At 43.8% G+C, this 23,464-nt stretch overlaps 1 protein-coding gene across 1 annotated transcript; it reads left to right on the top strand.

The window, feature by feature from the left end:
* The first annotated feature begins 629 nt into the window (after positions 1 to 629).
* On the top strand, positions 630 to 16,878 carry bysl (bystin-like). The gene is made up of 7 exons (XM_041196465.1): positions 630 to 957; positions 6,969 to 7,134; positions 8,299 to 8,437; positions 13,894 to 14,027; positions 14,470 to 14,630; positions 15,739 to 15,841; positions 16,475 to 16,878. Exons 1-7 carry the CDS (start codon positions 669 to 671, stop codon positions 16,815 to 16,817), a joined length of 1,335 nt encoding a protein of 444 aa, XP_041052399.1. The 5' UTR covers positions 630 to 668; the 3' UTR covers positions 16,818 to 16,878.
* Positions 16,879 to 23,464: the final 6,586 nt, after the last annotated feature.

Below are 23,464 nucleotides of genomic sequence, written 5' to 3'. Positions count from 1 at the left end.
TCATGGCCTGAAAAGCTGGTGGAATCCAGTTCGATAACACCGGATGAGTATTTGAAGGGGGAAAAGTTTGTAGGGTTAAGATGTGGGGGGTCATGGCCTGAAAAGCTGGTGGAATCCAGTTCGATAACACCGGATGAGTATTTGAAGGGGGAAAAGTTTGTAGGGTTAAGATGTGGGGGGTCATTGTGAGACTAACTGGGTGAGCTTGGAAGAGCCAACAGAGGCGCGATGGGCTGAACGGCCTCTTTCTGGGGCTGCGTGGAATCTCTATGATTTCAAGAGACAACAGGAGGTCAGAAACAAAAATAAACACAAACAGGAGGGCCTGGGTGGACCAGGGGATAGAAAGGCAGCGGCGGGGGGGGGGAGGGGGGGGGGGGCGGCAGGGAGGGTCAATTTGCATGAAATTGACTATGCTAATGAGTGGAACGCGGTGTGTTGCAGGGAAATAGTTACATGCCGCGCAGGCGCAGTGGGCGGGTGTCCGGGCCACGTGGGCTGGCCGGGAGTGTGGCTGTTTAATCCTGTCCGGCGGTGTTGGCGGGGGGGGGGGGGGTTTCCCTGGAATCGGGGGATCGGGGATCCGGGGATCGGGGGATCGGGAGGGAGTGGGGAGGAGGGGGAGCAGCTTTTTTTTTTAAAGGGTCGGTGGTGAGTTTCAGCGGGAAATGCCGAAGGTTAGAGCGGCTAGAAGTGGCCCGGAGCCCCGGAACCTGGCCTTGGCCGATCAGATCCTGCAGGGAGCCGCCGTCAAAGCCGTCAGCCGCATCAAGAAGCGGGGCCGGGGCCGGGGCCGCGGGCAGGGGCCGGGGCCGGAGGCCGAGGAGGATGAGTACGTCGATGAGAAGCTGTCCCGCCGGATCCTGGAGCAGGCCAGGATTCAGCAGGAGGAGCTGGAGGCAGAGCACGGGGTCGGCAAGAGGAAGGGAGGCGAGAGAGCCCAAACCACGGTCCTGGGTAGGTCTGAAATAGAAACACAGACAGAGAGAGAGAGAGAGAGAACCACCCCCTCCCCCCCCCCCTCTCCCCCTCCCCCCACCCCCCCCCCCCCCCCACCTGCCCCCCCCACCCCCCCCCGCCTCTCCCCCCCCCCCACCCCCCCCCCGCCTCTCCCCCCACCCCCCCCCCCCGCCTCTCCCCCCAGCAGCAGCAGCGCCTGTGGAGAGGAGAATCTGCCTCCCGAGTCCTTTGGAATTGGGTCTGACTGCACCAGACCACCAGCAGGGAGGGAGAGGAGGAGGGGGAGAGGGAGAGAGAGGGAGAGGGAGAGGGAGAGAGAGAGAGGGGGAGAGGGAGAGGGGGAGAGGGAGAGGGGGGAGAGGGAGAGAGGGAGAGAGGGAGAGAGAGAGAGGGGGAGGGGGAGAGGGAGAGAGAGAGAGAGGGAGAGAGGGGGAGAGGGAGAGAGGGAGAGAGGGAGAGAGGGGGAGAGGGAGAGGGAGAGGGAGAGAGAGAGGGGGAGAGGGAGAGAGGGGGAGAGGGAGAGGGGGAGAGGGGGAGAGGGAGAGAGGGAGAGAGAGAGAGGGGGAGGGGGAGAGGGAGAGAGAGAGAGAAGGAGAGAGAGAGGGAGGGAGACAGAGGGAGAGGGGGAGAGGGGGAGAGGGAGAGGGAGAGGGGGGAGAGGGAGAGAGAGAGGGAGAGAGAGGGAGAGAGAGAGGGAGAGAGAGGGGGGTCGAGAGAGGGAGAGAGAGGGGGGTCGAGAGAGGGAGAGAGAGGGGGGTCGAGAGAGGGAGAGAGAGGGGGGTCGAGAGAGGGAGAGAGAGGGGGGTCGAGAGAGAGAAAGAGAGGAGGGGTAGAGAGAGAGGGGGGCAGAGAGAGAGAGGGAGAGAGGGAGAGAGGGGGAGAGGGAGAGAGAGAGAGAGAGAGAGGGAGGTCGAGAGAGGGGGAGAGAGGGGGGGTCGAGAGAGGGAGAGAGAGGGGGGTCGAGAGAGGGAGAGAGAGGGGGGTCGAGAGAGGGGGGTCGAGAGAGAGAAAGAGAGGAGGGGTAGAGAGAGATGGGGGTTAGAGAGAGGGGGGGAGAGGGAGAGAGAGGAGGCAGAGAGGGAGGAGAGGGAGGGAGAGAGAAGGGGGAGGGGAGGGGAGGGGGGGGGGGGGCGGAGGATGCTACAGACACTCACAGGATTTGTCTTAAACCTGCATCACCCCAGCCTCTCCAAGGTGGATGTAAAATTAGTTTCTTTTGATCAGAACTCCCCCCCACCCCCCCCCACCCTCGCCTCAAAAAAGAAACATTTTGAATTTTGAAGGAGTTGGAATTCTAACCAGGTTAAGGAGAGGCTAGTTAAGCACAGGAGGGAGAAAGAAAGCTGGAGATGTTGTTAGATGAAGTAAGGTGAGAAGAAAACGGTGCGGAGCATAAACGGCAGCATAGACCAGTCGGGCTGAATGGCCGGCTGTAGATCCTGCGGGTGTTCAGTGGGAACCATTATCCTGTTTCTTTACAGAAACTGACAAAACTACCATCTATTGACAACCTTTTCTATGTGTTGGAGCAATTGTATGACCACGGCTGACAAATATAAACCACACTTTTTGTGTTTTCATACAATTGTACAGCACAGAAGGTGACCATTTGTCCTATTGAGTCTGCGCTGGTTCTTTCAATGAACGATCCAGTTAGCCCCACTCCCTCGCTCTTTCCCTTATATGGCTGGATAACTGTTCATCCAATTCTCTTTTGATTGTTATTATTGAATCTGTATCCATCACCCTATTAGACAGTGCATTCCAAATCCTAACCACTCATGTTTTTTTTAAAAAAATGTTCTTCCTCCTGTTGCCTTGGACTCTTTAGTGAATCACCTTAAATCTGTGCCCTCTGGTTATCGATTGGGAACAGATTCTGTTTGTATACTTGTCTAAGCTCTTGACTTTTAGACACCTCCCTCGAATCTCTCTTAACCTCTGCTCTAAGGAAAACGACCGAAGATTCTCCAGCCCATTCATGTAACTAATTCCTCATCCCTGGATCCATTCTAGTGAATCCCATTCCACCCTCTCCAAAGCCTTCAAATTCCCTCCCAAAATGTGGTGCACAGAAACTCGAACAATTCTTCAGCAGAAGTAGGTCGTCCTCTCTTCAAAAACATTCCAAGTTGTCCAAGTAATTGGACTTAGAACCATAGATCACTGCAGCACAGAAAACAGGCCATTCGGCCCTTCTAGTCTGTGCCGAAATATTATTCCGCTAATCCCATTGACCTGCACCTAGTCTATAACCCTCCAGACCTCTCCCACTTGTAAAACAAGAGGCTGCGTTACGCTCTGAATGTTGAAACATTGGGACTTTATTGGACCGGTTTTTCTGCTAACGGACACTTGGATCCTTCAGAATATTTAAATGATTTTCTAGTATTAGTAAGATCAGAAAAAGGTGTAGTTGGTCATTCAGAAACCAAGGGGGGGAGGGACTGTTAAGGTTTTGGATTGGGACTGTCATGTGATTTTTTTTTTCATTTGTTGTACCAGTATGTTGTACAACTGACTGAGGTGAATTGCTTCAGTGCACAGTTTGTTCAAACTCCTGTCACACTTGCGGGACTTTTAGAAAAAAATTCATTCATGGTATGTGGGCGCCACTGGCTAGACCTGCGTTTATTGCCCATCCCTAATTGCCCTTGAGAAGGTGGGTGGTGAGCTGCCTTCTCAAACTGCTGCAGACCGCGTGGTGTAGCTACATTGACAGTGCTGGTCGGGACGGAGTTCCAGGATTTTGACCCAGCGACAGTGAAGGGACGGCGATATATTTCCAGGCAGGATGGTGGTGCCTTGGGTGGGAACCTCTAGGTGGCGGTGTTCCCATGCATTGATCATTTCTCTCCCCGCCCCCACCAGGAATTTGTAAAAAGTTACATTTTAAATCGTGGGGCTTTAAAGCAAAACATATTCACAAAGTATTAAGACAAAAGGTTGATTAAAATGTTAATGAATGACATTGGTTCCACAAAATGCTGAAAGCAAGCAATCTGTTATCTTCCCATGGTAATTGGTTGTGAGATGTTTATCAATGTGTAGGAAGGTTCCTGGTCCTAGACCCTGCCCTCCAGCTGTCAAACAGTGATATAAAAACATGGACCAAACCAGGGGTGCAATCAAAAAGGTTACTAGAGTACTCCAGATTGTGAGGGTAGAGCAAGAGAGTTGTTAAGTGTTATTTTTCAAATTGGGCCAGAGATGGGGAAGTGCAATGTGCTCATTATTCTTTGAAATCAAGTTGATTGTATAAAGTCATTCCGGCCTTAACTGCTATTCTGAATGTTCACCTTGCTGTTTATGAAGGCTTGGCCTGAATAGCCAAGTGGTTATGGTACTGGGTTTGTAACCCCAAGATCAAGAGTTCAAATCTCACAATGGCAAACTATGAAACAATGTAACTTCATCTGTATAAACAGATGGAAATGGGTTTGTACTCGAAAGAGTTGCTGTTTATGAAATCAAATAGCTTAACAATTTACACCTGGTCTCATCTTGGCCAGACTTTGAAATGGTCTGAGGTACATGTGTGCACATGAGGAAGTAGTTCAGGTCACAAGGGGGTCTTGTTGTGACATCACCTTCAGTTGGTTTGAAACTGGGTGACTGGGGGGAAAACTCCGAAAGGTAGGACTGCTGATGGGAATGATCAGTCCTGCTGTACCCTAGAGAATATCCATGACACTGCATATTTGTGACTCTTTTAGAGGAAACTCAAAGCAGCATGCAAAATTACAGAGTATGTTGGTTTGGTACACCTCAAAATGACACCTTGTAGATGACTTTACATGGTGGGATGCACGTACACAATGATTGTCTATGGTTTGTCAGAGTTTAAGGCCTGTGGAATTGTACCCCAACGTTAATTGAACTTTTAGGAGAATGGGAAGGGAAATCTATAATCATTTCATTAATTAAAGTGAAAATGGTAAGATTTAATCATGGATGGGCATATTTCCTTATATTTCAATGTTTTTAAATAACTATATTTTCTTGATTTCACATTGGTCTCCTGGTAGTCTGAAACAGGGCACATGGAAGCTGGTGAAAAAAGTGGAGTACTGTGCACAGTACTGGTCACCTTATTTAAGGAATGATGTAAATGTGTTGGAAGCAATTCAGAGAAAATTTATCAGACTTACACCTGGAATGGGCGGGCTGTCTTATGAGGGAAGGTTGGACAGGTTAGGCTTGTATCTGCTGGAGTTTAGAAGAGTAAGAGATGGACTTGATTGAAATATATAAGATCTTGAGGGGTCTTGACAGGGTGGATGTGGAGGGGATGTTTCCTGTTGTGGGAGAATCTAGAACTAGGGGGTCACTGTTTAAAAATAAGGGGTCACCCACTTAAAACGGAGATGAGGTGAAACTTTTTCACTCAGGGTCATGAGTCTTTGGAACTCTCTTCCTGAAAAGATGGTGAATATTTTTAAGGCAGAGGTGGATAGATTCTTGTTAAGCAAAGGGATGATAGGTTATTGAGGGGAGGCAGGATTTGAGCAGATTTGAGCTTACTATCAGATCAGCCATGATCTTATTAACTGGCCGAGCAGGCTCGAGGGGCTGAATGGCCTACTCCTGCTCCTTGTTCGTATGTTCGTAAATATACAGGAGATCTCTTAGCATCTGAAAAGGCTGGTAAATGGTAACCCTTTCCTTTTGAGGTGGTGATGCAACGTGTTCTGTTTTATTTCAGAGTCGCAGGGCCCTGAGCCCATTTTATTTACCATTCCTAAGCATTGGTCGTAATGTTGGTGGCGAATGCGCTTGAGGTTCCTATTTTACCTGCTACTCCTAAAGATACAGGGCTGGGCATGGGTAAAAACAATGCCTTGAAATTTGTAACATTCGTTTAACCAGTGTTAGGTAATCTTGGAAAAACAACAAGACCCAATTGCATCAGCTGCTAAACTATTTTCAGTCCTTGGCAGCAATATTGCTAAAAACCCTTCTTGTAGGAAAGTCAAAGACCATTACAGTACGGTTTGCAGTACAGAATTTAACAATCTAGGGGCCGTTAAATTTCTGTTATCCGGCACTCAATCAACTGGAATTCTCTATTAACCGGAATTCTGGGGTCGGGTTTGAAAAAAAACAGAACTTGCCTTGCATCTCGTTAACTGGCGCCTCCCACTCCCAGAGTACGCCGGATAACCGAGGTTTTCCTGTAGGTAGATGGGAAGAAACGGTTTCCATCGGCGGAACGGTGAAGAACCAATATACGGTGATTGGCGAAAGATTGAACGGTGATACGAGGAGAAACCCTTTTCTCAGTGGCTGGCTAAGAGCTGGAATGCATTGCCTTAGATGGTGGTGAAGGTGGAGGCAGATTCAATCGAGGCTTTCAAGAGGGAATTGGATAAGCCCCAAAGAGTGAATTTGCAGGGCTGTGGCGAGAGGACAGGGGAGAGAGGGATTTGCTGAGTCTCTCTTGAGGAGAGCCGGCACAGCTCAACTACTGAATGGCCTCCCCTTGCATTGTAAGCATTAGAATGATTCCGTCTACGTTTATGTTCAATGTTATCCAGAGTTGCAAGTCTGGAACTGTTGAATGTACGCTGAAGGAGGAACACCACCTTAAGACAAGACTTCAACAGAAAGGCTGAAGGATTGTGCACATAGAAAGATCTGCTTGCCATATTTAATAGAGTTACCACAAGAAAACACTTACAGATACTGCACTGCAGGGGCTCAGCAGCTCTATTCAATATGGCAAGTTCGCATCTTGGCTGGTGACACTTCCCCCTCTGCGTTGCCTTATCAATTGCTGCTTTATATTTGGAAATAAGTAATCCTTGGACGCCCACAGAAGTTTGGTTAAGGAGCCATGAAAGAGGTCACTAGCTGACCTCTTTCGAAAGGTCAGAGGAAGCTAAACCAAGAGGGTGAGAACAAAAAGTGACCATTTAAAGTAGGAAAAAAGTAATTGGATGAATAGTTTTGAAGAGGTGCCCTGTGCCAGAGTGTTTGTGGCTATTCAACATGTTTTGATATTGTAGGCACAAGTTCAAAAGGTCAAGGTCCGGACTCTGACTCAGATGATGAATGGCCGACGCTGGACAGAGCTGCAGCAATCGCAAAGGAAGGGTATTGTGAGGAGGTCATCGTGAGCCCTGAGGATGAAAAGGCAATTGATATGTTCATGAGCAAAAATCCACCACTGAGGTAATGTCAGATAAATAGGCAGGCAGGCCCTATGCTTTTTGATATTTCTGCTGGGAAGAAGAGCCACTTCCACACAAAACTCTGCAAGTTGTGCTGTGTGCCTGCTGCATTCTGGAGTTCCTGATGCTGACTGATTTTCTCTCTCTCTCTCTCTCTCTCTCTCTCTCTCCCCTCCCCTCCCCCACCCCCACCCACGATTTAGGCTATTTTTAATTATTGTCATGCTGGATTCTCCCCTTCAGCGGGGGAGATGGGGAGAGATTCCTGTGGACGGCCTCTGGTGCCTGTCGTTGTGTAGCGTGACCAGTGTCTCTATGGTAGTCAGAGAGCGGTGCCAGATTTTTAAGGGATGGAGGAGCTGAATCGAATCACTTTCCCCCCTCACCACAGCAGTGATGTTTTTAGTGCACAGCATTGCTATTTGAAATGATAAGTACATTATTTACATGTTTTGAATATGCCTCACCCTTACAAGAGACTAGCAGAGAATCATGGAAAGCTTGTGGTCAAATCAGTACACTTGACCAATTCCATCATCTCATCCGCTGCTCCCATTCCCATCCCACCTCCCATTCCCATCCCACCCCCCATTCCAATCCCACCCCCCATTCCCATCCCACCCCCTCCCTCCATAAACCCTGTCTTTCACTGTGATTGTCAGCAGGCCATTTGTCTGTGAGTGGCCATGGAATAGGGTGAACATCGTAGCTTGAGCTTTATTATTTTCTCTTCTGATGTGAGCGTTTGCATGGTTTCCAGCAGGGATCATTGTGTAGTGATCAGGAGCAGCTGCCAGCAGGTTGATTTTCCATATTTTTCGATCAGCTCAGCTCACCTGCCTTCCCTTGAATACTGAAGCTAAATGTAAATACCCCACTGCAGGAGTTGAATTTGGGCTTTTTTGTTCCTGTATGGGAACATCACATGGGGCAATGAATTTATCCTTCGAACTGCTTTGACTGAGGTTAAGTCGTACTTAATGACGTTATAATGTACTTGAGGCCTTCGATGTCTTGTTCCTTATACTATCACTAGCTGTGGAGTTGGAAGATGTTGTCAGAGTTATCAGCCCTACTATTTTGAGCCCAAGCATCAATTGGATGTAAATCTATTTTGGCTGCACGTGTGCACTGGTCAGTTAACTTTTTTTGTTCTGCACTAAAGGCGTACTCTTGCTGACATCATTATGGAGAAGATCACAGAGAAGCAGACGGAAGTGGCGACAGCCATGTCTGAATTCTCTGGCCGGCCTATGCCTCAGCTTGACCCCAGAGTCCTGGAAGTGTACAAGGGAGTTCGTGAGGTAAAGGGTTCCGCCATGTTCATAGTAAATTGTATTTTATTCACCCAAGGCAGCAGGTTTAGCAATAGAGTATTGTACCTCGAGGGCGCACGTTCTTATATTGGGTGCTATTTGTAATAATTTACTATATTGAGTCTTGCCAGTAGAGGGAGTGTTGTGTTGGCTAGCAAGTGAGAAAAGTGGATAGAATGACCAAAATTGCTTCATACTTCTTAACATAGGATATGTAATATGACATTGAGACCAACGCTGCACAAGTAGCTTCCCGTGCTAGCATGTATTGAAACTCTTGATGTCCGCAGGAAAAACATCTCCTCCTCAAAGAACCCCACTAGCTGATGGCTAATGAAATGCTCCCATTGACACAGAACCTCAAAAAAAAACCCCACACACTCCTCTGAAATCCTACTGGAACACACTCCATGAGCTACAAACATGCAACAGCCCTACCTCTCGATGGCACATCTCTGGGTACGTCGCCAACTACAACCTGGTAACTGACCCGAGTGGTGGAGGCCCAGGTTTCCACAGAAAATCTGGACAACCCCTCAATGGCTTGAGGACGGGCCGGGGAATATGTGGCCACTCACTCCTCAAGGGGAACATGAGGAACAGCTTTAATTGTGACAGTGGCCATCCAAGCGAGACCATCGTCCATACACTGGACTTCTGCCCTGAGAGATCCATTCCTGGTGGCATCACAACACTGTGTCGGTGGCAAGCGTTAAATTAATTGCTAATATCAACATCGTTTATAACTGCTTTCCCAGCTAAATGAATAAAAGAAAAGTAGGATATACATCACTGAAACAGGCCATGCTGGTATTTATGATCCACTTAAACTTCTTCCCATCTTTTCTCATCAATGGTAATCATCTAGTCCCTTCTCCCTCATACCTGTATAGTTTCCCCTTAAACGCATCCATACCATTCCCTCCAACCACTCCCTGTGCTTATGGTTATAGGAGGCAGGAAAGTGGAGTTAAGGCCACAATCAGATCAGCCATGATCTTATTGAATGGTGGAACAGGTTCGAGGGGTCAAATGGCCTTCACCTGCTCCTATTTCTTATGGTCTTATTTTATGATTTGTGGTGGTGTGTTCCACTCTTTGGGTGGATAAGTTTCTTCTAAATTCCCTATTGGAATTTTTGGGAATAACTTGCATTGATGTCCTCGAGTTATGCTGTTCCTCACCGGAGAAAACATCCTCCCTCTATCCGCTTTAACGAAACATTTCATAATTTTAAAGACTCCTATGAAGTAAACCCTCAGCTTTTATTTCAAGAGAGAAGAAAGCCAGCCTGCTGGTCTTTTCCTGATGTGGATATCCATGCATTTCTAACATCATCTTTATTAATGAAGGAAGAAACATGGTGGCACTAATTGAATGATTTTCTGTGTAACCACAAACACATTTGCGTAACTCTTGTTTGTGAAGCATGATTCTTATTTCTTTTACATTTAAAATTATTTTCTTGACTCTCTCTCCCAGACGAACGCCACCTCAGCCTGAGAAGCCTTGTAGATGATTTGCTAGGATTTTACCTGGGAATAGGTATTTCTGAGGCAGGTTAATGTTTCTTCCCTTTGATGGGGGGAGTACATGTGCCTCCCCACAGCCTAGTAGCTGGGAGCTCTGAGGACTTGAACCTACATTCTGTCTCTCTCATAGTGCAATATTAAAGTGTTATCTATGTTACTTCCTCTATCTTTACAACGGCATCCCCCTGCAGGAACCTTCAGCCCTGTCTATTCTCTCTCCTTTGCCCCACCCATTAGCCAGCTGTGCCCTGGAATTTCTCCCACTAAACATTCTCCACCTTTTTTGAGACTGTCCTTTAAAACTCAGTTCTTTGACTTGAGCATATGGTCACTCCACCCTCCTCGCAACCGCCGCCCCCCCACCCAGTCACAAGCTGCCCCCCCGGTGCAATTTGTCACAGCTGCCAAAATGGGAGCAGGTTGTTGGATGTGGATTGGCCTGAAGCTTCCTCAGTGAGATGGAAGCTCTTAATAAAAAGGATTTCTTTTTCAGCTTTGTAGTTACAGAGCATCAACCAGGCAGGGGAGAAGCCTCAAGGAAGATCTGCATAATTGTAATAACGTTGAGTTAACACAGCATGGTGGAGTCGTGCACACTACTGAGTGCTCTCTTCTCTCGTTTGCATCTTGTGATTATGTACATGTGTGCTGCCCAACGGAAACAATCTATCGCTTACTTTATCAAAAGCCTCCATAAACTTGAAAGAGCCTTTAATCATGTCATCTTCTTACTTGCTCAGCTCCAGTGAAAAAAACACGTCTTAGTTTTTCGTCATAACACCAATTTCTCACCTGTGGTAACACCCAGTGGAGTTGAGCATTATCCTTCCTGTAAGGATGTCCAAAACTGTATTCCAGTTGCAACTTAACTCAGGCCTTGTACAAGTTCGATATTACCTCATCGTTTTTTCATCTGGCGCCTCCAGATACAAAACCAACGAAACCGCTAATTGCATTTGCTTCATCTACTTAATTAAACTGGTACCTGAAATGATCTGACATGTCATGTCATGTGTGCTCTGCCTGAAGGCAGTTCCTTGACTCATTGGCTGCTGATGCTTCATCCTGGCCTATTTCTTGGCAGCTTTTGTCAGTGATGGTAGGTAACTCCATTTTCAGGTCCCTCCGTTTCATTTGAAATTTTAAGATTTAAGTTTCCTTCCCCCATTCTTATTTCCAAAAGGTTTTACTTCATGCTTCTCTGAATTAAACTGCATTTTCCACCTATCATACTAGGCTGTCTACTTCCCCTTGTGGTCTTTAACAGTCTAAATCATTATTTGCCATTTTCTCCACCTGAAAGTTGGTCTCATCAGGAAATTTTGATATATTTGATATTCCCTCAATTCCTAATTATTGTATGTTGTTAATAAATGGTCCCTGTGAAACACCTCTCACTAAACATTTCCAGTCCAAAACATTTCCTTTACCCCTTTAAAAAAAAACCTAGAAAAGGTTGTACAGAGGTTAAAAGATCAGATACATAAAGATGTTTTGAAGTATAATGACACACATTCTTTAAATATATTAATTAAATTACTATCTCTACCTTCATGTTTACCTTATGCATCAATCTCAGGTGAGCTGAATGAACAGCTATCATTTTTTAAGTTCATTCACGGGATGTGGGCTTCGCTGGCTGGACCAGCATTTACTGCCCATCCCTAGTTGCCCTTGAGAAGGTGGTGGTGAGCTGCCTTCCTGAACCGCTGCAGTCCCTGAGGTGTAGGTACACCCACAGTGCTGTTAGGGAGGGAGTTCCAGGATTTTGACCCAGAGACAGTAAAGGAACGGCGATATATTTCCAAGTCAAGATGGTGAGTGACTTGGAGGGGAACTTCTGGCTTATGGTGTTCCCATCTAACTGTTGCCCTTGTCCTTCTTAGTGGTAGTGGTCATGGGTTTGGAAGGTGCTGTTGGAGGTGCCTTGGTGAATTCCTGCAGTGCATCTTGTAGATGGTACACACTGTTGCTACCGTGTGTCAGTGGTGGAGGGAGTGGATGTGGTGCCAATCAAGTGGGCTACTTTGTCCTGGACGGTGTCCAGCTTCCTCAGTGTTGTGGGAGCTGCACTCATCCATGCAAATGGACAGTATTCCATCACACTCCTGTCTTGTGCCTTGTAGATGACGGACAGGCCTTAGGGAGTCAGGATGTGAGTTACTCGTCGCATGACTCCGAGCCTCTGAACTGCTCTTGTAGCCACAGTATTTGTATGGCTAGTCCAGTTCAGTTTCTGGTCAGTGGTAACCCCAGGATGTTGATAGTGGGGAATTCAGTGCCATTGAACATCTAGGGGCAATGGTTGGATTCTCTCTTGTTGGAGATGGTCATTGCCTGACACTTGTGTGGTGTGAATGTTACTTGCCACTTGTCAGCCCAAGCCTGGATATTGTGATTCATTGATTGAGAATTAGTTAGCAGACAGGAAACTGAGAGTAGGAATAAATGGGTCTTTTTTTGGAGTGGTAGGCGGTGACTAGTGGGGTACCACAGGGATCAGTGCTTGGGCCCCAGCTATTCACAATATATATCAATGATTTGGATGAGGAAACCAAATGTAATATTTCCAAGTTTGCTGACAACATGAAACTTGGTAGGAATATGAGTGGTGAGGAGGATGTTAAGAGGCTTCAAGGCGATTTAGATAAGTTGAGTGAGTGAGTGGGCAAATACATGGCAGGTATAGTATAACGTGGATAAGTATGAAGTTATCCACTTCGATTGGAGAAACAGAATGGCAGAGTATTATTTCAATGGTGATAGATTGGGAAATGTTGATGTGCAAAGGGACCTGAGTGTCCTTGTACATCAGTCACTGAAAGCCAGCATGTAGGTGTAACAAGCAGTTAAGAAGACAAATGGTATGTTGGTCTCCATTGCGAGAGGACTTGAGTACAGGAGCAAAGATGTCTTACTGCAGCTATACAGGGCCTTGGTGAGACCACACCTGGAGTATTGTGTGCAATTTTGGTCTGCTTACTTAAGAAAGGATGTACTTACCACAGAAGGAGTGCAGCAAAGGTTCACCAGACTAATTCCTGGGATGGCAGGATTGTCATGTGAGGAGAGATTGGGCTGACTAGACCTGTATTCACTGGAGTTTAAAAGAATGAAGGGGATTTCATTGAAACGTATAAACTTCTGACAGGGCTGGACGGACTTGATGCGGAGATGATGCTTCCTCTGGCTGGGGTGTCTAGAACAAGGGGTCACAGACTCAGGATACAGGGCAGGTTATTTAGGATTGAGATGAGGGGAAACTTCTTCACTCAGAGGGTGGCGAACCCATGGAATTCTCTACCACAGAGGCTGTGGAGGCCAAGTCACTGAATATATTTAAGGAAATAGATTTCTAAGCTCTAAAGGGATCAAGGAGTATGGGGAGAGAGCAGGAGTGTGGCGTTGAGATAGAGGATCCGCTATGATCATATTGAAGGGCTGAATGACCTACTCTTTTCTATGTTTACAACTGAGTTGAGCATCTACAGACACTTAAGTTGATGACCTCTTCCTCTTCCTCTTGCCTTCCCCACCCTTCGTTTCTCAGGGAAAGGGCTTCTCTTGTGCTGGGGGAAAGTCTATGTCATGACCCAATTTGGGAGAGGAAATTTGGCATGCAGCAAGCAGTCGTGTGGGCAAACTTGCAATGGTATCAATTTCTGTATTCAGTTTATTGGAACGCAGCCCCATTTTTTTTAATTGAACCATTCACAGCCGGAATCTTCTTTCTCAGGTGTGCCTGGCGTTCAGTGTCCTTTGTGGCTGCGTGAATTTTTCTTCAAATATAATTTGTTAAAATAAGTCTTTTTTTTTACATTTAAAGTCTGAATGAAACAAGAGCATCGCACTGTATTCAGTGAATATAACACTGGCTGTGCTTGCTAAAATTTACATCTTGCTTTCCAAAAGGTATTGTGTAAGTATAGGAGTGGGAAACTTCCGAAAGCCTTTAAGATTATCCCGGCGTTGTCAAACTGGGAGCAGATCTTGTACATCACTGAACCAGAGACCTGGACAGCAGCAGCCATGTATCAGGCAACAAGGTAAGGGACCAGTATTCGTGTAACCCTTTGAGAACCAAAGTCCCTCTTCTGTTGTCCTTTTTGCTCAGTTTTGTAAAGCACGCTTATGCTTCGTTGGCAGAGGTTTATAAAACAATTGCACTCGCTTTATTTAAAGCTCTTTTAGGTTTAACCCCTTATTACAGAAGGGAAAGTGATTGCATTGTGGTGATACTGCTTCTGCTGAGGGTGGGATCCGTGCTGCTCTGTTGAGGTTAGTTGCTTGTGATGTTCTTAACCATGAGCTCAGGCTGGTAATCCGGTATCCAAAGCAGTTGACCCGCTGACACGTTGCTGCCTCTTTCCACCGGAGAGTGCTTCAATGTGACATCACCACCTTTGTGTCTTTATTTCTTTAAAAATCAATTTTGATGCAATGTTTGTATTATTTGTTCCCACCCCCACCCTCCCCAATTCCCTTCAGGATCTTTTCCGCCAATTTGAAGGCAAGGATGGCACAGAGATTCTATAACTTGGTGCTTTTGCCTCGAGTGAGAGATGATATTGCAGAATACAAACGCCTGAACTTTCACCTTTATACTTCCTTGAAAAAAGCACTTTTCAAACCTGGAGCTTGGTTTAAAGGTAAGGTTGGCTTTCATCTGGTAAAGGGAATTGAGAGAGCTAATGGAGCTATACCCATGGTTCTTTTTTAACTTGTCAATAAATGAGCTCTGTAACATTTACTTCTTGTCTGGCATCTTATTATAACACCAGGTGCATTCTACTTGGAAGTTTTTCTCTTCCAAACTACCCCTGATCAGCAGAATATGGTTGATTTGCAGTTTTGTGCATGTAGATCTGCATCGTTGTCCTTGGGACTGCTGTAAGGTGGAACTGGGGGCATTAACTTGAACTATGACAAATATGTTGCAGTAAATTGTATACTGTCCTTCTGCGCTTGGGTTCTGATTGGAGAGCATTTTGAATCTTGGAATATGTGATTGAAGCGCTGATGATCCCAATCCAGTCACTGATGGTAGCAACGAGAAAGCTATTGATATTTAAAAGCAAACCTATTTTACCCTGTTGTACTGAAGGTACTGGCTCTTGCTTTGGTGCCATTTGTCATTTCGTCCAAGTGACCATTTTTTTCAAGTGAGCCTGAACAGTGAGTGTTAACGGACAATTTGTGGGGCACATCCTATTTTAATTTCTTCATTTAAGAGCACTTGGCATTTGCATAAATGCATCTCTCTCTAATTGGTCTGTAACAAAGAAGATTACAGACCAATTAGAGACAACAGTAATAAGGACAGGGACCTTGCAAATCTGATGCTGGTTGTTGTTGGGAACACTTAAGACTTGGAGAAAATGTCTCAGGATACCAAAGAGAAGTGTCCAGCGAGTCATCAAGTCTGTTCATTCTTGGCTAAACAAGTAGATTTCTAATACAAAAGGACAAATGCTGTGGATGCTGGAAATTTGAAATAAACAAAGTGCTGGACATGCTCAGTGGGTCTGGCAACAACTGTGGAGAGAGAAGCCGAGTTAATATATCAGGTTATCTTTTGTTAGAACTGTTCAGAGGTGTATTGTCTAGCATTTTCTGTTTTTTAGTTTAGGTGAATTTCTAACTTTCCCTTTTGTGCAAGAGCAAAACAGGGGGTGGGGGAAAAATCTGGCTTGCAAGAAGGCGGCAAGAATAGATGCTTAATTGCAATTTTTTAAAACAACTTCTTCCATTCCCCAGGTATTCTACTTCCCTTGTGTGAATCCGGCACATGCACACTAAGAGAAGCTATCATTATCGGTAGCATTCTGACAAAATGCTCTATCCCAGTTCTGCACACCAGGTAATTGTTGGTTTGTATGTGGTGCTTTGTAAGTGGAGGGGGAGGGAATGAAAATTACACATCAGACTGTTTATTTGGTAACCCATGCGTGAAATACTTTTGGGTGTTTGTTTCTGTTAAAGGTGTTAGTTAAATGTTGGTTGTTACTCCTTTATGAAATTATGACACTGTTAGTAATGTATCACTTGCACTTTTGGTCACCCATCATAATACCTCCCCCCTCAGCTTGATGACATCGCTGTGAAGCACTTTGGAACATTTGTTCTCCGTTAAAAGCTCCTATATGAAGCAAGTTGTTGCTGCCCATAGTGATGAGAGCAGTTCTTCCTCTACCTTGTTTCTTCCCCACCTAATTATGTTTTTAAATAAGTAAACAAGCAACAATTTCCACTTTTGAATAATGTTTTTGTAGAGGGAGAAAACGGTTAATGGAACGCAAGTTATGTCTTGGTTCCAAAATGATTCATGATTAAAAATACCAATTCAGGTATTTTCTAAGCTAATTAAAACAGCCACTATAAGCTTCATTGGTGACTCATGATTTCTACAGTGCAGCCATATATACGTTTGATAATCTGTTTTGTGATATCAGTATCTCTATCTCTTTTACTATAATTCATCTTCTGTTAACAGTGCTGCAATGCTGAAGATTGCAGAAATGGAATATAATGGAGCAAACAGCATCTTCCTTCGACTGATGATTGACAAGAAGTACGCACTTCCCTTCCGAGTTATTGACGCTTTGGTGTTTCACTTTCTGCAGTTCAGGACTGATAAGCGAGACCTGCCTGTATTGTGGCACCAGTGTCTGCTTACCTTTGCCCAACGATATAAGGAGGACCTGTCCTCTGAACAGAAAGAGTCATTGCTGGAACTGCTGAGAATCCACTGCCATTCACAGATTTCACCTGAGATCAGGCGGGAACTTGTCAACTCCAAGTCGAGGGATGTAGAAGTGGGAATGACAGCGGAGTGACTTTGTGTCTCAGTTTTGACCGATTTATGTATTTTTGTGTGAATAAATACCTGGATTTGAAGTGAGGTTGATTGACCTGATCAGCTTTTGTTTTCTGTTCAATAACAAACTCTTACTAGAAAGCAGGGACAATTAATTATTTATCTGTTGCACATCACTTTTATGAATAATTATTTATTTTCCGCCATTTTTTTTTTGCCTTGTTTTTTCCCCTTCCTAAAGAGAGTGGTGCTGTTGTCCTCATATTCTGTTTTATCATAGCTCCTGTGAAGTGCCACTGGACATTTTATTACATAAATGGTGCTATATTTATATTTGTTGTTGTTTGTGGGCACTCTAACATTCACATAGCCACACTCTTGAGTAAAGATTAAGTGCGTGGAGTTGGTTTGGTTGCTACCCTGTGTCCCCAAGCACACTGAGGCCAATTATAGGTTCCTGGCTAAGCTGCTGGCTCACTGTATACAAGCAACTGTAACCGCTATCAACAGTAAGACTTGGATGACTTCTGCACTATGATTTTTGGAAATGTGCTTTATGTGTGGAATGTACTATCTCAATATCACTAACTTCAAATCAGTTAATCTTGTTAATAAGATTTTACTGCACTTGACCATAAGACGCAGGAGCAGAAGAAGGCCATTCGGCCCATCGAGTCTGCTCCGCCATTCAATTACATCATCACTGACCTTATAATCCTTAACTCCACTTTCCTGTCTTTTCCTCATCACCCTCGATTCCCTTACTGATTAAAAATCTGTCTATCTCAGCCTTGAATACACTGAACGACCCAGCTTCTACAACCCTCTGCAGTAAAGAATTCCACAGATTTACTAGCATCTGTGAGAAGAAATTCCTCGTCATTTCTGTTTTAAACGGGCGACCCCATACTCTGAGATTATGCCCACTTGTCCTACGCTCTCTCACAAGGGGAAACAACCTCTCAGCATCTACCCTGTTAAGCCCCCTAAGAATCTCATGTTTCAGTAAGGTCACCTCTCATTATTCTAAACTCCAATGAGTAAAGATCTCATAAACAGCAATGAAATCAATAACTAGTTAATTTGTTTTTAGTAGTGTCAGTTGAAAGCAGAATGCTGTTCGTAACACGAGAAGAACTCACTGCTCTTCTAATAGTGCCATAGGCTCTTTCTGACAGTACAGCATTCCATCAGCACTACACCGAGCTGGTAGCCTAGAGTTTCATCGTGGTTAAAACCAAACTGGTTTTGATAAAGGGATGATGCACAACGTTGACTGATGAAAATAGCTGTCAGCCTTGGCTGTTGCCCGAGTCAGAAGCTCATGGGTTCAACCTTTCAACCAAGAGGCTTGAACATGTAATCCAGAATGGCATTTCAGTGGAGTGCTGGAATGTTGCTTGGTTCTGTTTTTCAAATGAGAAGTTTAAACAGGCCAGTTCTATCCTCTGTACGTGTTTTATTCTGCAACAACATGAACTTATTTATTTCATTGTTTAGGATACCGTTGTTTGTGAGCTTTTAAACAAGCCTTTTGCGTTTCCTACACTAAAGCAGTGACTGTACTTCAAAAAAGATTTCATTGACTGTAAAGTCATGTCCTCGTGTTGTGAAAGATGCAGTATGAATTCAAATCCATTCCTTTTTGTTTCCCAAGACCAACCTGGCAAAGTTTGAGTATGTTCTGATTGTGGGTCAAAAGCAAGAAATTCTTCTTACACTACAATATTTTCTAATTATCTCCCTCACTGAAGGTGGGTGGAGGTAATGTTTTTGGCCCCGTTTGTCTATTTGACTGTAAACAATAGATCTTTTAGAAACTGACTCTCAGGTTTCATTGAAACTTGGTACACGGATAAGGGGTATGGCCCAAGTAAGAACTGATTAGCTTTTGATAAAGGTGTGGATCTGGATCCTAGATTTTTTTTAAGGATTCCTTAGCATTGGGAGATGGAGTGAATTGATTTTTTTCTTAGAATGTTGTGGGGGTTTTATTTAGAATATTGCAGATTGCTTCAGCTGCTGTGGTGCAATTTGTCACAGCTGTCAAAATGTGAGCAGAGTTTTCAAAGCAGGCTGTTGTATGTGGATTGGCCTGAAACCTGCTCAGTGAGGTGGAAGCTCTTAACAAAAAGATTTTTTTTTCTAGCTTTGCTTTTAGACCATTAACCAGGCAGGGAAAGCCTTAAGGATGTGCTGCATAATTGTAATAATGTTGAGTTAACACTGTGCGGTGGAGATGCGCACTCTATGTGGTGGCTTTTTCACTTATTTACATTTTGTGATATTCAAGATCCATCAATTCATTGTTCACACAGAAATCACAAACTAAATAATGCAATACAGGTATTAAAATATATCCCAAGAGTTCATTACATTAGAGTTATTAGATTAATTTTTATTCTCTTCAGAAAACTTGAGATGGGGAAGTTGTCTCATCATTTGGCAATTCACAGTGATTTGGAACCATTCACAAGTCCACTTCTGGATTTGCAATAAATAGTGTTTCTTTTTTCATTCAAAAACTACCTCACCGATCTCTGTAGGACTCGGCAATTGGCGCAGTGCTTTTATTTCCTATATGGGAACTTCATTGGGTTAAGAATAGGGCCTATTTTAAATGGAGCAACTGATGGAAGCATCTCTATCAGCCCACACGTGAATCATATCTTTTTGAGAGAAGCACCAAGAACAGCCACTGCACAATGAACTGGAGTCCAATGAGGGAATCTATAAGGGAGGGAAGAAAGATTTGACAATCCATGTGTGAAACATCTGACATTTGCCTGTTAATGGTGTTACTTAAATGCAGGCTGTTGCTACTTTTATGAAAATAAGCACCCTAAGAATAATTAGTGCTTCAGTCTCTGAATTTGTAAATCTATATTTAAGCACTAGCTTGCAGTGTTCAGCATTTAAGATATCTTTAGAAAGACTGCAAATGCTTCCTGTTTTGCTTTAGATTTCCACCATTTGAAGTTTTCTTGATATATATCGGATTCTGAACATAACTCAGTGCCAATCTTCTGTTTAGTAGGTAAGCTTTCCTGGCAATCTCCATAATCTGAGGCAGATAGGTTTGTAGTACTCTTGGATACCAATAATGAGTGATAGATTTCATTAATGATGGGGACCTCCTTGGCTCCAGATAACCCTACACAATAATGCCCTGGAAGGTAAATGTTCCCAGTTGGCATTGAGGCTCCCTTGATAGACTGTATGGCTTCAGCTCATCAAATTCCAACAATAGTCTTAAGGATCAGTGGGAGCCCCCAAGCCTTGGCTATTGCCAACCTGCATCTCATCTCTTTAGACTTGGATAAATAGGTTGTGTCTCTACCAGGAAAAACAATACAGTTTTTGGGGAAAGTAGTGTCGTGATAATGTTACTGAACTAGTAATCCAGAGGTCTGTCTAGGTTAATGTTCTGGGGACATGGGTTTAAACAGCACCGAGGCAACTAGTGCAATTTAAATTCAATTAATAAAAAATTTGTAATGTTGACCATGAAACTATCATCAATTGTTATAAAAACCCGTCAGGTTCAATAATGTCCTTTAGGGAGTTAAATCTGCCATCGTTACCTGGTGTGGCCTACATGTTGTATGATATGCCTGCATGTCATTGTAATGTAAAGGTGCTCAGCAAAGCAAAAGTTAAGCTGGGACTGGAGAATAGCACTGCACACAGTATGATGTATGGAGTCACATGGCGATAGGGAACACACTCAAGAAGCAGCCTACCTGCATAGCAACAGCACTACATGACAGCAACCTAGGGTCTGTGAACAGTTAAAGATTAACATTAAACAGTTCATGTTTAAAAATGTAAGTTGCAAGACTTTCTCATCAATGAGCTACAGTAGCTGACACCATATTACAGCATGTGACTCCAGATTCATAGCAATGTGGTTCACTCTTCCCTCTGAAATGGTGTGGCGAGCCACTCAGTTTAAGGGCAATTAGGGATGGGCAACAAATGCTGACCTTGCCAGGAACACCTACATCCCATGAAAGAATAAATAAATGAACAAACATTAAGTTCATCTCTGGGCATTTCAGAGGGATTGGGGTTGATGACACAAAGTTAGGCAATGGGTTTCTATGCATGTCACAAAAAGAGAGAAAGGATACTTTTGTTAACTTGTAATACACTACAGTAAAATTTCAAATGTGTTACTGCTGAAGTATAGTGACAGCACTTCACAGCAATTTAAAATGGAAATGAAAGGTTCTAAGATTCCATGATTTTTTTTAAAAAGAGCTTATTATCTAACCAGCTCCATAGACAAAATGGGAAGAAATATTATTGAGCATTAAATCCAGTTTTGAATAAAGTGGTAAAATATACACTTTTGAGAGTTTACTTTTTTTTTAATAAGCTATTAACAGTGTTGATCAAATTTCTAACTGCTACTTTAACACTGTTATTAGTGAGAGCAGTGCAGGCAGGGAGTTTAATGTGAAAACATTAAAGCATGCAGAAGAAAATAAATTAGTGGATAGATATATATTTGTGATGTGTTCAAGATGGCAATTGTATTCCATCTGCATGTGGTTCAAACCTACCCATCCACCTCCACTATTCCATACAATCCTAACTACATGTTGCTTGGGGTCAAAAGTGCAGTTGGCTAGCATGGTCCCAGCCCCTTGGTACAGCTTGGAGCAAGTACTCTGAGGTGGGTGTGTGACCTTTGAAAGACCACTTGTAGAGTCATAACAATACTAAATCTGAGCTGTGATTACAGCACTAATTATCAGCATGAACAACGAATACAACCCAGGACACGTTTAAGATAATTAGCAAAAAAAACAGATGGGAGAGAGAAATATTTTTGCACATTGAGTTATGTTTTGGAATGCACTACTTGAAAAGGTGGTGCCAACAGATTCAATAACTTTCAAAGGGGAGTTGGATATATACTTGAGAAGAAAATGTTTTCAGGCATGTGGGGTAAGAGTGGACTAATTGAATAGGTCAGGGGTTGCAACCATAATAGCAAGAAAATGTATTCTTAAAATTTAGTCAAAAACACAATTTCTTAAGAGCCACAATGCTGTTACTTAAAACCCCAATAACCATGAAAAACAAGACAGAGACACATTTTTGGATTTCTCTGCAATACCCCAAAAAATGATAATGAGAAAAAAAATGGGTTCAATTGATCAAAGTCAGGAGCTGCACAGGAACTCCTAATGGGCCGATTCGGCTCCAGCACTATAATGCAGAACTTGGGAAATTCCAATATAAATTTTAAATGTTCCTTTGGAGCAAGTTTGTTAAACCTTTTATTATAGAGAGAGCAACTTCCTGCATCATTTGAACACATCATTTGTGTACATGCTTTTCTATAGACATTGGGATGTGATTCATGCTTACGGTTCCCCATTGCAAATTCTCTATTTTAAGTAACTTAACTTGTTAGATTTCAGTGCGGTGCAGAAGCTAAGAATATTCAGAGCAGAAAAGGAAGGAAAAGCAGAGAGTTTGGGATGGTGGCCTATGGAATGGCAATGATCAAGTCTGCCTACCTACTGTTTTGATGGGTAGTGTGGTTTGGGATGGATTCCTATCAATGTATGACTTAAGAACTGTGTTCTTGCTGTTCTGATGCATCCAGTAATTGTGTTGCTTGCCCTTTGCTTCTAAGGAAATAGGAAGGACAGACTTGAAAACTACACATATATAAGGACGTTATGGCATGGAAAGAGGTCATTCGGCCCATCAAGTTCATGCCAGCTCTATAGAACAATCCAATCTGTCCCATTCCCCTGCTCTTTGCCCGTGGTCCTGTAAATTTATTACCCTTGAGTGTCCATTCAATTTCCTTTTGAAATCATTCATCATCTTTGCTTCCATCAACCCCGTGAGCAGTCAGTTCCAGGTCATTACCGCTTACTGCGTAAAAAGTTCTTCCTCCTTGCATCTCCTGCCCAAAACCTTAAATTTGTGTCACCTAGTCCTTGTACCATCAGCTAATGACAACTTTTCTTCGTCTACCTTATCTTAGCCTGCTTTTTGAGAATGTAACTAGTAGAGTAGATAAGGGGAACCTGTAGATGTAATATACTTGGATTTCCAAAAGGCATTTGATAAAGTCCATACAAAAGGTTAAGATACAAGGTAAGGGCTCATGGATTTGGGGGTAATACACTAGCATGGATGGAGGATTGGTTAACAGACAGGAAGCAAAGAGTAGGTATAAACATGGCATTTCGAAGAATGGCAGGAAGAATGGTGGAGTGCTGCAAGGATCAGTGCTGGGGCCTGAGCTATTTATAATCTATATTAAAGACTTAGATGAAGGGACAGGGAGTAATGTATCTACGTTTGCTGATGATAAAAGATGGGTAAGAATACAGGCTGTGAGGAGGAGACAAAGAGGCTGCAACGAGATGGGCAGGTTAGATGAATGGGTAACAATGTAGCAGATGGAGTCTAATGTGGGGAAGCATGAGTTTATTCACCTTGGTAGTAAGAATTGTTCTAATGCTAGACCAGACCCCCATGTTTTTGGTACCACCAGGTTAGGGACCAGTAACATTTTACTTAAAGTAGACAAAGTTTGAGATCCAAGACACCAAGAAGTAAAGCCACAAGATTCCACAGTTTTTGAACAAACAAAATAAACTTTATGATACAAGTTATACAAGTTCAGAAAAA

The sequence above is a fragment of the Carcharodon carcharias genome, chromosome 9 (genome assembly GCF_017639515.1).
Source record: "Carcharodon carcharias isolate sCarCar2 chromosome 9, sCarCar2.pri, whole genome shotgun sequence".
Taxonomy (NCBI): Eukaryota; Metazoa; Chordata; class Chondrichthyes; order Lamniformes; family Lamnidae; genus Carcharodon; species Carcharodon carcharias.
This window is presented reverse-complemented; position numbering and strand designations above follow the sequence as displayed.